Source organism: Miniopterus natalensis, chromosome 12 (genome assembly GCF_054644295.1).
Source record: "Miniopterus natalensis isolate mMinNat1 chromosome 12, mMinNat1.hap1, whole genome shotgun sequence".
Taxonomy (NCBI): Eukaryota; Metazoa; Chordata; class Mammalia; order Chiroptera; family Miniopteridae; genus Miniopterus; species Miniopterus natalensis.
In genome coordinates, this window is record NC_142092.1 from 47852292 (window position 1) to 47868595 (window position 16304).

Consider the following 16304-nt stretch of genomic DNA (forward strand, 5'->3'; position numbering starts at 1 on the left):
CAACAGTAGAGGCTGTTTCCAGTCCAATGCTGTATCCCTAGGACCTAGGACAGTACCTGGAGAACTGGAAGAGGCTCAATAAATGTTCATTAAATGAATAGGCAGAGACTGGGAACCCCAAGCCCATTCTTGGGGTCCTCTCACTTGTCTCCTAGCACCCACTCTTCCCCTCCAATCCATGCTCCACACGATCCCTCAACATGACCAAATATGGGAATTGAATTCTGTCATTCTCCTGCTCAAAATATTTGATGCCTCCCGTTTGCCCAGAATACAATTCTCCCATCATTTTTACCAAATTGAACTGCTTCTTTTTCATAGCCTTGACCAAATTTGGCTACTTCTGTATTACTTTCTGAAGCAGAATTCATCTCTCCCCTAAACCTTATGGTAGTATTTGCCCTCACTCCCTAGATGGTGAGCTCCCCAGGACAGCAGCTGTCTTGTTCATTTCCATACCTCTAGCCAGGTGCCTGACATATGGTAGATGCTAAAAAAAAAAGAGTGAATGGCTGCCCTGGCCAGTGTGGCTCAGTTGGTTGGGAGTTGTCCCATATACCAAAATGTTGCCAAATTGATTTCCGCTCAGGGCTTGATCTCCAGTAGGAGGCAGCCAATCAATGTTTCACTCTCACATCGATCTTTTTTTCTCTCCCTCTTCTTTCCCCTCTCTCTTTTAAAAAAAAAAAAATCAATTAAAAAAAATTTTTTTAAAAAAAGAAAGAGTGAATAGCAGGCATTCCCAGCAGTGATAACTAGATGAACAAAGGTGGTCAGCGGTTTTGGGGAAAAAGGAATAGTTTAATTTGGCTGGAGTATGAAGAACAGTAGGAAGAGATAAGATGGGAAGGTCTCGGGTAAAATTTGAAGGGACATGGAAGTCAACTAGAGGGAGAAGATGGACAGATGGAAGAGACTTTGGGAGACAGTGGGAAGTTAGTGAAGGTTTTTGAGCAGAGGTGTAATATGATCAAAACTAAATTTAGTTTAAACCCATAAGAGTCCCTCTTGTACATAAACTCAGTTTTCCATTCATACTCAGATTTACCTCCCACCTACCCATCCACCCCCCCCCCCCCCCCCCCCCCCGAGCTCCTGCAGCAGCTTGCCCTCCCCCTTTCCTGCTCCCTGGCTGGGCAGGGGATGCACACATGGACTGCTCTCTTCTCAGCCAGCGGACATGGGGGCCCCAGCTCCCTGTCTTTCCCCTTCTCTGCCTGGGGCTGGGAAGCAGGCCAGTGTTAGCTGAGGCTGGCTGGCAGGCTGCCGGGAGGTGCCCAGGGAAAGCCTGCGCAGTGCCAGGTGGTGCCTTGGGTTCCAGGCTGAGCCCATGACCCCGATAACCTTGTGCCTGTGCACACACCTGCCCTCACTCCACCCCAATCCAGGCCATGGTATCGAGGAGGGGGCACAGGGCCAGGCAGACCCGAGGGACTTTGGCTCCATCTCTACAAAAGGGCACTCTGTGAGTCAGCCTGCTCCCCTCCAGGCTTGCTCCTCCCCCACCAGCTCCTGTTTCCAATGCACGTACAGCCCGCACACACCGTGTCTGGAACACCGTACAGTCAGCCACATGGCTCCCCTGTGCCCCAGTCCCTGGCTCCCTCTGTTGATCTCAGCCCCTGCTCCAGGCCCCACTGTGCAACTGCTGCTCTTACTGCTGCTCTTGGTACCTGCCCATCCCCAGAGCCTATCCTGGATGCAGGGGACTCCCTCCGTGGGAGGAAATTCATCTGGGGAAGATGACCCGCTGGGTGAGGAGGACCTGCCCAGTGAAGAGGATCTCCGTGGAGAGGCGGACCCACCAGGAATGAAGACTGAAACAGAGGAGGACTCTCTGAAGTTAGAGGATCTGCCCACTACTGAGACTCCCACTGACATTCAAAGGAACAACAAAGGTAAGCAGTCATCAGCCCTCCAAATCTAGGTTCCAAGAGGTTTGTGTCTCCTTTCACTAAACTCCCAGCCAAGCAGAGATTATTCAGGAAAGGAAAGGAGCCTGTACTCTGACGGTAGCTTTTCCCAACCCCAGGGGTTCCAGTGATACCAGGCCCTTCCCCCCTTTCAGAGCAAAAAAGGGGGCGGATGGAGAGACAAGGGTAGGAAGAGGTGGGAAAGCGAGGGGAAGGTTGCGGAACATGAAAAGAGAGAAAACGTTAGGTAAAGAGAAGTAAGAGTATGAGGGAAGTGAAGAGGAAAGAGGGGAGCGGAAGAGCAGGAAGGGCTTGTGGACATGGCCTCATCTTCAGTTTACAGGTGAGGAAACAGATCTAGGAAGAAGGAAACAGCCTGTAGGGGGTCCTGGTATCTTGACTCCCAAGCCAGGAACTTTGGGAAAAGAGTTGGAGACCAGAAAGGGAAGAGGGATGAGCAGGGAGGAGGGATAGGTAAGGGAGAAAGGAAAGATGCTCTACTAATTTGGGCCTGGGGACTGAGCCCCCCCATTTTACTAACACAGTGGTTGCAAACTGGCATCTGCAGGACCGGTAGGATCTCCGAGCGGCCGCCAGGCTGTGGTATTCTGTTTGGCTGCACACTGTTGTGCTTTACATCTGGTCAGCTTTGGGCATTTCTGTTCGCTGCTATGCCCACCTGAGTTTGTGAATTCCTGCTAGTGAGCGGGGCCCACTTCGTCTGGCCACTGGGGGTGGGGTGGGGTGGGGGCTGGGCTCAAAGACCCGACTCCTAACCCTTCTCTTTTGCGCAGGGGATGACCACAGTCACTGGCGCTATGGAGGTGAGACAGCCGGCGCGGCATAGGCCCAGCTCTGCCCATCTGCCTCCCGGCCATCACCGAGCTCCAGTCCTGGGCGTCCCCCCCATCCGCACCCGCCTGACCCCCACAGTGCCCGCTACCTCCGTCTGCGCACATTCCGATTTCTCTTTCCCCACTGTCTTCAGACTCCACCTCTTCGCTTGTCCCATCCTACTCCCTAAAAATTCCCGATCCTATCCCTGGACTTCCCGTCCACACTCTGCCACCGCAGGCGACCCGCCCTGGCCCCAGGTGTTTCCAGCCTGCGCCGACCGCTTCCAGTCTCCGGTAGATATCCGCCCGCAGCTCACCGCATTTTGCCCCGCCCTTCAGCCCCTGGAGCTCCTTGGCTTTGAACTCCCGCCACGGCCCAAACTGCGCCTTCGGAACAACGGCCACACGGGTGAGGCGGCCCCGGGCGGAGCCTCAGGCGAGGGGCGGAGGCTCTCTGGGGACCCGGCCTTGAGGAGAGGGACAGTCCCGCCGGCGCGGGGGGTTAGGCTGGCTGTCCGGGCGGCGCGGCGGCCAGCGGCCGGCTCACCCGCTCTCCCTCCGCAGTGCAGCTGACTCTGCCTCCGGGGCTGCAGATGGCTCTGGGTCCCGGGCGGGAGTACCGGGCCCTGCAGCTGCACCTGCACTGGGGGGCTGCGGGGCGCCCAGGCTCGGAGCACACAGTAGGCGGCCACCGTTTCCCTGCCGAGGTGAGCGCGCCGCCGCCTGCAGAGGGACTAAGGTGGGCGTGGGGGGAGGGGATCTTGCCCATTCCTACCCGCCTGTCCTTTGCAGATCCACGTGGTTCATCTGAGTACTGCATTTGCCAAAGTTGACGAGGCCTTGGGACGCCCAGGGGGCCTGGCCGTGTTGGCCGCCTTTCTGCAGGTACCAGCCCTGTACACCCCCCACACCCTGCTTCCCAATGCTCCCCCCGGGCTCAGTATGCATATTCACCCTGGCAGCACCTCCTTATCAACCTCATTCACTCCTTAGTCCATTCATTCAACACCCACTGTGAGGGAGGCACTGGGCTTAAAAATGGATTCAGAAACTTGGATCCTTGTCTCTAAAGACAGCTGATATGGTAGACATATACAACGGGACAGAGTAAAAGAAGTGGTCAGGGAAGGCTTCTCAGAGGAGGTGAAACTTGAAGACTTCACTAGTGGGAAAGAAAAGATGTTCCATGCAGAGCAAATGGTATGTGCAAAGACTCAGAATATGGCCCATTCAGGGAATGACAGATGCAATAAAGTGGACATCAGGAAGAGTAATTTCTCTAATGCCCCTATAACAATAATGTCCCCTTTGTGAAATGCAGTCAAGTCTAGAGAAACATTTAGTGACCTCTTTGGACCTATAATGATCAAGGCTACATACACAGTGATTAGAGGAAGCTACTAAAATGAAGGGACCAGGACACAGGTGCTAGGTTCACTCATACCCTAACTAACTCAACGCCAGCTTCAAATCACAAAGTTCAGATAAGTGCCTCGGAAATAACATGTCTTTCCTCCAAGTCAATCACATGGATTATTAATGTGAATGCAGAGGTAACATGAGTACAAAGGTCATTATGGTTTTCAGGAATGGGGCCCAGGTCATGAGGGCCTTGTATCCTCATGATACGAGTGGCCCACCTTCCTCCTCCTCCGGCTCCTCCAATTTGCCATTGAAAACTAGCCTGCTGAGCTTGTTAGGTTAGTTTGCAGAACAAGAGTAAATCAACTCTGAGTAATACATAAGATTTTGTTTCCTCTGGCATTCTCAGAGCTGAGAAACGAGGGAGGACTGTGGGAACCCCACCTCACCTTCAGGCCTCTAGCTGTAGCCCTAGATACGTGTATTACCTGTCTTGCACTGTCATCTCCTAGGAAGGCCCAGAAGAAAACAGCGCCTATGAGCAGTTGCTGTCTCATTTGGAAGAAATTGCTGAGGAAGGTAAGGAGATGAGGGTCCCTTCCATAGGGAGAGTGTTGATGTGTGAACTGAATGACTAGGATCTTGATAGTAACTATGAAGCTGAACAGAGGCAAACAGGCAAAGGCAAACTTCTGCTCACAGGTTTTATGGTTTAAAAACCAAACACCAAACATAAAAAACAGAGTAAGACCCAAACCAAATAAGACAAAAAAAAAAAAAATTAAAAAATAGTGTTTGGAACTTCAGGGGTTGAGTCTGGAGAACTAAAATTTTTCTGAAAACTATCTATTCTCCTTCATAAGCATCACATATTTTAAATTTGTAAATACTTTTGTGGGAAATCTTTTTCTTCTCAGTCACTCTGGGTCATTTTAAATCTCACCCTACTGGACCTTAAGTTTTGCTAAACTAGAGGGAGCTGTGCTTTTTGAGTTTTGTGTGTGTGTTTTATAGTTATAAACATATTTATTTATAAGTTATTCAGCTCATTTTCCTTTTTTATCTTCTCTGGGCTTAAACCTGTGGTCCAGCATGTTATCATAGTATGCAAAGTAAGAGTGGAGACTCTGAGGGAGGAACTAAGGAGCAATTCTCTTACTCTGTGAGGCCCCAAAGCCCTTTGCTTTCTCCTAAGTTGTCTATGCTGAGTTTTGGGAAGGGATACGCCTAGTGAAGAAGTGGTCTCAGGGAACTGAGTCAGCGTGGCTTCTGGGATATGAAACTGTATCCCTACACCCAAGCTTTGGAGGGGAGCCATCTAGGTGAGATTCCAGCACAGGTCCTTTCCACAGACTCAGAGACTTGGGTCCCAGGACTGGATGTATCTGCACTGCTGCCCTCCGACCTCAACCGCTACTTCCGATATGAGGGGTCTCTGACCACCCCCCCCTGTGCCCAAGGGGTCATCTGGACTGTTTTCAACCACACAGTGAGACTGAGTGCTAAGCAGGTGGGGCTGAAACGTGTGGATGTGGGGGATGTCAGGAAAGGGGTCTAGAATGAGGTGAGGAAGAGGAGGCATAGTGAAAGGGCCATGTGGGAGGAAGAGGGGAACATAGAGGGTGGAGACCTGATGCGTGGGCTGTGAGTAGGCCTATGGTCCTTTCGTTTTCTTGTCTTGAGCCCCCCTTCCACTGTCTAATGACCTCCCTAGCTCCACAGCCTCTCTAGCTCCCTGTGGGGACCCCGGGACTCTCGGCTACAGCTGAACTTCCGAGCCACGCAGCCTTTGAATGGGCGAATGATTGAGGCCTCCTTCCCTGCTGGAGTGGAGCAGACTGTGGAGCCAGGTGCAGCTTTGTCCGGTACCCCATGTTACCGTGTTCCCCAGCCACAGGTTTCTCATCCTCCCACGTGTCCTCATTTGCCTGTCACTGTTGTCACAGCCCCGGCTCTAACGTCTCCTTTTCCTCTTCAGTCCACCTGAATTCCTGCCTCGCTGTTGGTGAGTCTGGGCCTCTTCTCTGGCTCCTGATGCTGGGGACAACCCTTGGCACAGTTTAGTCCCAGGGGCTAGTCAGGACCACATCTAGGGCCTCTCCTGTTCTGCAGAGCAGACCTTCAACCCCAATAGGACAGAGTGTCAGATCAAGGTGGTGGTAGGGGGTGTCCTTTATTGTCCCCAAGGGCAAGAGTTGGTCAAATGAAGCTCCAAAAATCTCCTAGCACCCTCCTTCCAAAACAGCCTTTTACTTCATTTTTAGGGGGGGGAAAGGGTAGTTATTTTACCCCTTTTTTTGTACCCATCTCCATCCCGTTGCTGGTCTCTTCTAGATTCTGATGTGCTGGGGGCAGCTGGAGAGCTTAGGGCCAGGGTGGGGAGATATATAGAAGCAGGCCCTGAGGGAACCCTGACTGACTCTCTTCACTCCCTGAGGCAGCCTCTCCGCTCCCTACAGGTGACATCCTGGCCCTGGTTTTTGGCATTCTTTTTGCGGTCACCAGCGTGGCCTTCCTTGTGCAAATGAGAAGGCAGCAAAAGTATGTATTATACTGACCCTCTCGCTCAGGCACAGCCCCACTGCCTATGTGGAGTCCAGAACAGCTTCATGCAAACTGCACACAAAGGAGCTCATCCTGGGCCAGTTTTCTGATTAGGCTTCCCTGTCATGTAGACATCCAAGTGGGACCAGAGGGACCGCCAGCTACCATCCAGCAGAGGTCACAGAGACTGTTGCCTAGAGGCCTGGAACTTGGAGAAAGTGCAGAGAAGCCAGCCAGAGGAGTCTGAGGGGGAGCTGGAGGCTTTGTTCTGTCCTTCTTATTACACCACTTCCTTTTTAATCACCAAAGATTTTTTTTAAATAAATGTTTTAAATAAAAATATGTGGAAGGTAGCTTTGTTCCCTAAATCAGGATGGTGTATCCATTTCTTACTGCTGCTGTAACAAATTATCACAAACTTCACGGTAATGTGAATTTATTCTCTTAGATTTCTGGAGGTGTTGGCAGGGCTGGTTCCTTCTGGACACTGAGGGGAGACTGTTTCCTTGCCCTTTTCAGCTTCTAGAAGCCAAGCATTCCTTGGCTTGTGGCCTCTGCCTCCCATCACTCCAAACTCTTGCTTCCATTGTCACTTCTCCTGCAACTTTGACCTTCTTGCCTCCCTCTTATAAGCACCCTTGTGACTATATTGGGCCTATCCTGATAACCCAGGATAATCTCCCCATCTTACAATCCTTGGCTTAATCACAAGGTCCCTTCCCACGTTAGGTAATATTTCACAGGATTAGGGTATGGACATCTTTGGTGGTGGTGGGGCATCCTGCTATCAGGAAGGGAACAGAACTGACTGAGATTGTTGAAATGGCCGTGTGTGTGTGCGCGCATGCGCACGCATGTACATATATGTAGACCAGTGTATGTATCTGGGAGTAGGGCAGGCTTAGCATCTAGGCTTAAATTCACATTGAGGCTTTGGGGCTTTCACCCTGCTCAAGTAAAAGCTGTGTAGCTTTGCAGTTTTGCCTTCAGATTGTGTTGTCCAGCTCAGCCACCTGTTGGGATGGGGCAGTCATGCTGACAGCAGCTCCTCTGCTCTTTGAAGAGTAAGGGCCTAGATGTAACCCCAGCCCTACCAGTCCTGTCTGCTTCACCCAGACTATTCACAACCCCTCCTAAATGAGTGCAGCACCCCACACCTTGGCTACTATGGAAAAGGAAGTGTCACAGAGCATGGAACCGGGCCCTGCTCACTCGGGACCTTCCAACTCCATTGCTCCCCTCAGGCATCCTCTCAGCCTTCTCCACTTTGGAAAACCACCACCACCATTGCCAACACCAAAGAAAGGCTTAAAGGGCCCTGCAATGCCAGTAACATCAGTTTTATTGGGTGGGGCGGCAACTGTAGCCTGGCTGGAGGCAGGGCCAACCCTCACAGATTGTTGAGCTCCAGCAGGGTCTGGTCGAGGGTCTGGTGAATCTCCACGTTCTCCTCCTTGGCACTGGCCAAGGTCTCTGCGAGAGGAAGCAACACATGAGGGGAAGGGGGGACATGAGGAGAGAGACATGGGGAGGCATGGACAGGGGATGTGGCAGACAGACATGGAGGGGGTTGGCGGCTCATGAAGACACAAGCATTCAGGGATCTGAGGACCCCGTGGTAGGGACAAATGGATGGACTGACCAGGACAGACACGGATGCCTCACTCAAGACTCTGGAGTCATGGAGGTGGGATGGGAAGGCCTGAGTCAACAACTAACTTACCCTCATCCTTTAGAAGGTTTAAGAGAGTTGGAAACAGAAGGAAGGACAAAGACTGAGCCAGGAAAGGGAGGGATAGACAGACAGACAGATTTGAGCAGAAAACAGACCTGCAGTGAAAACCCCATGTTGCTGGCATCCAATGTTTTTCCAAACTTCATCTCAGACCTTTCACAACCTGCTTGCCCTCCCCTTCACCTCACCACCCCATTCCCTTCCGGTCATTCCTTGAGATCCTGGAACCCCAGCTCAGCGCTTCAAGGTCAGTGACAGGCCTGGGTGTGCAGGGGCACCAGAGAGCTCACGGTGACTGATGGAGTTATACCATGCTCACATGCAGCAGTGACAGAGCGACAGACTGTGAGTGCTGTGCAGAGGGGATTTCAGTGTGGACCACAGAGTTTTGTGGGTGTCACAATATTGGGGTGACTATAAGAGCCAAGGTCTCAGCAGTGCTCTTGTGGGGGTAAAGGAAGTGTTCTCTGGAGGGCAGGAAAACAGCATGGAGACCAAGTTGAGTTTATTAAGCAGCAGAGAGAGGTAGAGGCTGGCGGGGGGAGGGGGAAGTGGGTGGATAGAAGGAAGAAGCCAGTGCCAGGGTGGGCAGCACATGTGATGGGTGCTCTCCTAGGCTGTGCCCAGCCTGGCTGTGCAATGCTGGCAATTTTTGCTCCTCCTGACTGATCCCTCCTCAGAGAGAATAGAAAGGGGAGGAGAGAAGAGGGGCCACACTGGTGAGGGGCTCAGAGAGAGGTGATGTCATTGAGTGCGTTGTCCAGCTCCTCACTGATGGCCTTGTACTTCATCTTCTGCGCATAGACTTCGTCTGGAGGGGTCCAGGGATGGGTGGGAGTGTGGGGAGAGGGAATAGAGGGAAAGAGGAAAGGAAGGAGAGAGGATAATGGAAAGAGAGAACAAGAATCAGAGAGGTGGACAAAGATGAGAGAGAGAGAGGCCAGAGAGCAGGCTAGACAGTCGTCAGGGCCCCCTCCTCCCCTCTCTGTACCCGTCTCTTTTGTTCTTCTCTGTACCCTAAATTGGTTCTTCTCCCAGGAGTTCCTGTCTCTTCTGGGGACCTGAGGGCATAGTCCTTTGGATAAGCAGGAGTGCTTGCTTCAAGGGAAGGGTGCTCAAGCCAGAAAGACCTAAAGTCTTACAAAGTTGGAGATAAAACTGATGCTTGCCCAGCTGGCATGGCTCAATGGTTGAGTATCGACCTAGGATCCAGGAAATCATGGTTTGATTCCCGGTCAGGGCACATGCCCCGGTTGCGGGCTCGATCCCCAGTGGGAGGTGTGCAGGAGGCAGCAGATCAATGACTCTCATCATTGATGTTGCTATCTCTCTCTCTCCCTCTCCCTTACTCTCTCTGAAATCAATAGAAACATATTTTTTTAAAAATGAGGCTTGCCTGAGAAGGCTGGAAGCAAGAGAAATTGGAATTATGAAAGTGAAGGGTTATCGTACAATAGAAAGGAAAGACAGTTTTAGGTACAATATGATAATGAGAAATAGGCATAGACTAGCAAATACCTGGATGATTATTTACACCAAATCTAGCTTAAAGTAGTACTTTATATCAATGTTGTTTTGCAAACCTAGATATTAAACCAAACAGCTCTCTATGTAATAAAGAAGTCTCTGTGATATAGCTCTACTGTGTTGCACTTGGAGATGGAATAGGTGCTACTCAAAGTGTGGTCTGAGGACCAATCAGCAGCATCAGCTTTACCAGAGAGCTTGTTAGATATACAAATTCTCCAGCCCAAAGTCAGCAATCATTTCCGAGTAAGACCCAGAAATCTGCATTTTAAAACCTCTGGGGAATTTTCAAGCATGCTCAAGTTTGAGAAGCACTGGAGTTGTAGCTGGTTACAAATATGTAAATAAATGGTAGGCACCGACCACCAGAGTTTGTAGAGTCCTAGGTGGTCCAACCCTAATTTATCTGTAGCATATATAATGGGATGCAAAGATAAGGGGCAGACTGACAGTCATGGGGAGTGCAGTTTGGGGGTACAGGGGAGATCCCCTTTACCTTCCAGGTCATCGATGGTTTTCTCCAACTTTGCCACAGACCTTTCGGCAAACTCTGCTCGGGTCTCAGCCTGGGAGTAAAGGCAAGATGTGGAAATGACAAAAAAATGAGGCCTTCCTTCTCTTCTATCACTATCTCCAAATTTTCTGCCACAGGCAGTCTCTGGTAGGGACTGTGGGGCTTGAGGGGAGGGTGGAGACTGGAAGGACTCACCTCCTTTAGCTTCTCCTCCAGCAGTTTGATCTCCTCTTCATATTTATCTTCTTTGGTGGAATACTTTTAGGGACATACACATGCCATTAGTAGATTGTCCCCATAAATCCTTCATTTCTCCTGAGCCCCACAGGCTACTCATGATCTTGTCTCCATGGAACACCCAGCCCCACCCTGCCTGGGCCCGTCGCCTCCCTCCCCTGCAGGACCCCATCCTCACTGCCCCTCTACCCCCCTCTACCTTGTCTGCTTGGGCTTCCAGGGATTTCAAGTTGTTGGTAACAATTTTCAGCTCCTCCTCTAGGTCCCCACATTTACTGCAGGGGGTGTGTGGCAGGGTGGGGTGTGAGGGCACAGTGGGGGGAGACAGTGGAGATGGCACAGTGGGGGAGGGGGGAGGAGAGAAGAGAAGAGCAAAGTTGTGAGAGTGACAGCAGGCAGAGTTTGGAAGCCCAGGCCCTTCCCGACCCCCAGCAGATGAGAGAGAGCAGCCTGAGATGGAGGGGAAGGTGAGATGAGAGAAGGCGCCATTGCCCAGAAAGGTCCAGAGAGGTTACTACCTCCTCCTCTGAGGCCATCAGGGACTTGAGGGCCTGGTCCATGGTTCGAAGTTCCTCCTCCAGCTGCCTGGCTCGGCTGGGGGCAGCGGGGAGGGGTCAGATGACAGGACCTGACCCTATGGTCCCAAGTCTGAGAAACTGCCTCCCCACTGTGCAGAGTGCCCCATAACCAAGGGCTCAGGCTAAGTCTCACTTGCCAGCCCAGCGTATCCTTACCTCTCAGCCACCTCAGCTCTCTCTTCTGAGCGCTCCAGCTCTCCTTCCAGGATCACCAGCTTCCTGGCCACCTGGGGTGAGGGCGGGGAGAGAGAAGGAATAGATCCATGGTGAATGACTGGGGGTGTTTGGGGCTTGGGAGTGACAAGGAAGTGGAGCAGGGCTGTCACCTCCTCATATTTGCGATCTGAGTCCTCAGCGATGTGCTTGGCCTCCTTCAGCTGCATCTCCTGCAGCTCCATCTTTTCCTCATCCTTCATGGCTCGGTTTTCAATGACCTTCATTCCTCTGAGAGGCAGGGAGAGGGGTGAGAGTGGGGTCAGGACCAGCAGAGACAGCATCCCCCCTCCCTGGCTCAACGCTGAGGGCCCCCTGCCCACCTCTCACTCTCATCAGCTGCCTTCTCAGCCTCCTCTAGCTTTTGCAGGGCTGTAGCCAGGCGCTCCTGCGCCCGGTCCAGCTCCTCCTCTACCAGCTGAATGCGGCGGTTCAGGGAGGCCACATCTGCCTCGGCCTATGGGTTAAAGGTTAGAGATCAGAAAGGCTTTGTCTACCTTGGATGAAGATCAGCGAGGCTCCAGAGGATGGTTAGATTCTTATTAGACAGAGTCTATGCTTCCTGTCTTCCTATTTTTTACCCTCTAACCAACCATCTATATCTTCTGCCCAGACTCTATGCTCCAGCCCCAAATATGCATTCCTAGACAAGCTCCACTCCTCTGCTACAGGACCAATTCAGGCACTGTGCATAATTAGGCTCCCAATGGTTATCTGCATGTAGCTCTGTCCCCACAGAGAACACTCCAAGTGTTGGGACCAGGTCTGAGGCAGCCCCGACTCCACAGCAGAGCCCGCCAAGGTAAAGGAGTGGAGAAGAATCAGGCCAACCTAAAAGCAATGCTGCTTAAAATAGCCAATCATAGACTCAAGCTCAGTGACGTTACTAGTTGCCAGGCAGACTCCCAGCAAGGGGTTAGGAGGCAAGCCCAACCTGTATGGAACATCCATGGCTGTAGAAAGGGGTTCCCTGGCAAAGCAGGGAGGCAACTGGGGGCGGTACAAGGACAGTGTGAGTGAGGGATACTCAGACACTGATCCTGAAATACAGAGGCAAAGCCATGCAGGTTTTGGAGAAGTTCCATGGAAACTGATGGTATCTTGAGAAAAAGAGAGGGCAGACCTAGCCAGTTGGGCTCAGTGGTTAGAATGTCGATCTGCAGACTGAAGGGTCCCGGGGTTCAGTTCCGGCCAAGAGCACATACCTGGGTTGCAGGCTCAAACCCTGGCTCCAGTTAGGGCACATTAGGAGGCAACCAATCAATGTTTCTCTCTCACATAGATGTTTCTCTCTCTCTCTTCCTCCCTTCCACTCTCTCTGAAAAGCAATGGAAGAAATATCCTTGGGTGAGGATTTTTAAAAAAAGAGAGAGGGCAGAGCAAGAAGGGCCCCAACAAAAGAAAATGAGAGAAGCAGTCCAGTTTGGTGTTAAGAGAATCAGCTCTGATTCAGACTGTTTTCTTTGAGCCAGGCTCAGCCACTCAACACTTGTGTGATCTTGGGCGACTTATTTAGTCTGTCTAAGCCTCAGTTTCCTCCTTTTTAGATCTGAGTTGACAATAACAGTTCCTTCTTTGTAGGCTGTTAATAGGACCACCTAAGGGGCTTATATAACTAAACAGGTTCTCTAGCTCCTTGCTAGATCCACTGAACTGAGATCTCCAGGGCAGGAACTTGGAAAAAAAATTTTTAAGCTTCCAAGCAATTCTGATGATTTTGGGAAATAAAATAAGATGCAAAAAGCACTTGAGCACATTGCCTGCAGAGTCCACACTCCAGAAACGTTAGGTTATCCCTGGCTCTTCATCAGAGACAAAGACATAGAGACCCTGAGATTTAAAAACGGAGAGGAGAAAGGATTAGTATAGGGGAAGAAGTGAGAGGGAAGAGACGGGTGGCAGCACTGGAGGCAGAGGGGGTAGAAAGCAGGTCCTGGGTGGTACTATCGGGTGGAAGAAACATAGTACCATATATAGAAAGTAGTCGGCTTGTCCTCCAGGTGCTGAAGGCCACCTACAGTGACAAGAGCCCATCAAGGGCATAGGGCCAGGTGACTCAATGTGGAAAGACTCTGTGGATAGCACTGGGGGTTGGGAAGAATGACATGGGGACATTGTGGGGGTCTACTCTAGAGAAAGTTGAAACTTTGAAAGGAAAATGCTTCATGATAGTGGAGTGACAAAATAACTGAGAAGTCCTGGGGTCCTCATAATAGGACTAACATTGACCATTTTCTGCTTTTCAAGCTCTTCTTGGCTATGGATACTGCTCTCTAACAATAGACAGGCACTACTGTCCCCACTGGACAAATAGGAAGCAGGAAAGGGAGAAATGGAGGAAGGAACTCTGTAAGTTAAGTGCTGCGTTCAAGGTCACAAAATAAGTTTGGGCAGTTTTCTTTCTACTCCTGGCACTGCTGCCCAGCTTCCCATGCTCTGTCCCTGTCCACCCTCCTCCCCTCCAGCCCCCACCCAGCTCCTTGGGTTTCCAGTTCTGCCTCCAGCTGCACTGGGCCTTGGTTATTTATAGAGTGTCAGATGTCCAGGGTTGTCTTTGCTAGCAGCTGCAGGTCAGCTCCCTCCCAAGTGCCAAGGCTGGTGGAGAACCAACACCAAAGGCCGGAGGTCAGAGAAACCAGCCTAGGGTGGGAATTGGGGGAGGGAAGTGGGAAACATGGGTAATGGTCAACACAAACAGTAATGCCATTTCTGATCTCATGGTCAGACCATGCTTATGCTAATCCCCCATCCCACCAACACAACAGTAGGCTCATCTTAAACTTAAAACAATCCTGGGTACAAGGCAAATGGGGAAACTGAGGCAGAGAATGGTACAAGTAACTATGTCCAAAGTCTTATGACCATTCTACTACCTCAAGGTGGGGGTTGGGGATGACAGGAGCTAGAGAAGTCTGCTTAGGGGGTGTGGGGTGGGCAGAGAAATCTGAGTAAGCAAGACCTGCCAAAGTAGCTGCCCTGGCAGTTGTGGCTCTGTCCCTCTGCCCCGTGGCCTGGCATGGTCTCGAGGCTGACAACTTAATGAGGGTAAATGAGGGGCCTTTTAAACCTGAGCTGGGGCCCCAGTGCACAGCAGGGCTACTAGAGCCAGAGGTCAGGACCAGGGAATTTCTAATGCCCCCCCAGGAGTGTAACTCAAGTCAGGTTCCTCTCCTCCTGCCTAACAACACCTACACAAACACCCCACACCCCACAAATGTAGCTATAGTTTCCTCTCCATTTTCAGCTGGAGGATTAATTGAGGTGGATGGTAAATTCTTCTACCACCCAACCCCACGATGACTCACTGTTTGAACACTGTACATTCAAGGAGCTGGAGCCAAATGGAATTACAAGGCTACTACGTCCTCTGGAGGAAGTGGTAGGTGGTTTTGATTTACCCACTGCTTGGGATTATTTGTGCAAGCTTGCCCTGGCCCGGGTTCCTGAGGGAAAACATTTTTGTCCTGGTCCTGGGATATGTAGCTCCCCACTCCCTTCATCCCCAAGTCCAGGACCCCTCCCAATGCGCAAACTCTCCACCATCCCCCAGGTCCACACTCACGTCGGTAGCCTTCTTCTCGGCCAGCTCCAGTTTCTCCTGGGCGTCCTTCACTGCCTCTGAATACTTTTCCACCTCATCCTCAGTCCCTTTCAGCTTCTTCTGGAGGGCCTGCTGTTCCTCCTCCAGCTGGGAGACAGAATCCTCGGTCAGCCAGGCCCAGGCTCAGAGAGGAGGCAGGGTGTGTGAGGGGGTACTGAGAGACATTTAGAGGCAGTCAGGGAGAAGGGCTAGCAGAGGAGGGACAGTGCAGCCAGGAGTGTTGGAGGGAACTGATGGGGGCAGAGAGAGTGTCCAGCCCCGGAGAAGCAGGGCCCATTATTGCTGTGCAAGGGCAGGAGTGGAAACTGGGGGACTGTGGCTCCCCAGGCTATGGTGGGTAGCTGAAGTGTGGCTCTGGCTAGGTTCCTGGGGGTACTGTGAGGGTCCAACCTCCCGGCACTGGGCTGAGAGAGAGCCTTAGCGAGCAGGCCCTAGGATAAGGGGCCCAGGGCAGGGCAGGGCCTATCCCACCCTCTTTGGGGTGGGGGTGGGGTAGGGGGTTGCACTAGGCCCCGGGCCCCCACCTGCTTGCAGCGGTCCTCAGCTTGCTTCTTGTCGGCCTCGGCCTGCTCGGCGCGGTCGATGGCATTTTCCTTGTCCAGCTTTAGCATCTGCATCTTCTTCTTGATGGCGTCCATGGCTGCGGCGGGGGACGGGCGGGCCGGCGGCGGTGCGGACCGGGAGGAATGGGCTGGCTGCGGGCTGGCTGCGCGGACCGGGCGCGCGGGCGGTGGGCGAGGAGCACCAGGCGGGACTGGGGTGTTCCAGCCGCGCGAGTGCCTAAAAGGAGGGGAGGAACCGGGCGGAGCCGGGGGCCGGGACCCTCCCCTGCCGCGACCCAAACCTTGTAGGGGCAGAAGCGCTGCCCGGACGGGGGCGGGGGGGTCGGTCGCCCCCCGCGCCCACCCCCGCTGGACCGCCTCCTCGGGGCCCCGCCTCCCCCCCCCCCAAGCCGTCGGAAGGGAAAGTAGCCCTGACGGTCTGGTAAAAAAAAAACCCTAACTCTGGGGAGGGGAGGGGAGGGGAGGGGAGGGAAGGAGACCCTCGGGCTGGGGGGCTCTGAGCAGACTCTGAGTGACAGCCCGGCAGGGTGGCAGCTGCGGCTGGGGCCCCCGGGGCTATTTCAGGGCGTGAGCTCACGGCAGCTGCCCAGGCCCAGGGACCTGCGTGCCCCCCCTTAGCTGCAGCAGCCGCAGACCTTAATTTAGAAGTTTCCTGTAAATCCCCCCCAGATTAAATGTCTC

The 16304-nt window shown here is 52.5% G+C and overlaps 2 protein-coding genes across 6 annotated transcripts; one reads left to right on the forward strand and one right to left on the reverse strand.

Annotated features, from left to right (window-relative positions):
* The first annotated feature begins 1572 nt into the window (after positions 1-1572).
* Positions 1573-7564, forward strand: CA9 (carbonic anhydrase 9). Of its 2 annotated transcripts, none has more exons than XM_016223082.2 (11): positions 1573-1898; positions 2708-2737; positions 2988-3158; positions 3314-3456; positions 3542-3634; positions 4624-4690; positions 5464-5621; positions 5826-5976; positions 6090-6116; positions 6571-6652; positions 6787-7564. In XM_016223082.2, the coding sequence occupies exons 1-11, from the start codon at positions 1574-1576 to the stop codon at positions 6851-6853; spliced, it is 1314 nt and encodes a 437-aa protein (XP_016078568.2). In that variant the 5' UTR covers position 1573; the 3' UTR covers positions 6854-7564. The 2 variants fall into 2 exon arrangements, with proteins under 2 accessions (XP_016078568.2, XP_016078569.2); XM_016223083.2 differs by having other exon boundaries at positions 5826-5961; positions 6787-7563.
* A 400-nt stretch (positions 7565-7964) lies between these two features.
* On the reverse strand, positions 7965-15811 carry TPM2 (tropomyosin 2). Of its 4 annotated transcripts, none has more exons than XM_016223052.2 (9): positions 15585-15811; positions 15022-15147; positions 11783-11916; positions 11573-11690; positions 11403-11473; positions 11187-11262; positions 10627-10689; positions 10414-10483; positions 7965-8128 (listed from the first exon to the last, which is right to left on the reverse strand). In XM_016223052.2, the coding sequence occupies exons 1-9, from the start codon at positions 15696-15698 to the stop codon at positions 8046-8048; spliced, it is 855 nt and encodes a 284-aa protein (XP_016078538.1). In that variant the 5' UTR covers positions 15699-15811; the 3' UTR covers positions 7965-8045. The 4 variants fall into 4 exon arrangements, with proteins under 4 accessions (XP_016078538.1, XP_016078536.1, XP_016078535.1 ...); XM_016223050.2 differs by lacking the exon at positions 11187-11262 and adding an exon at positions 10868-10943 and having other exon boundaries at positions 7967-8128; XM_016223049.2 differs by lacking the exons at positions 7965-8128; positions 11187-11262 and adding exons at positions 8144-9201; positions 10868-10943.
* Positions 15812-16304: the final 493 nt, after the last annotated feature.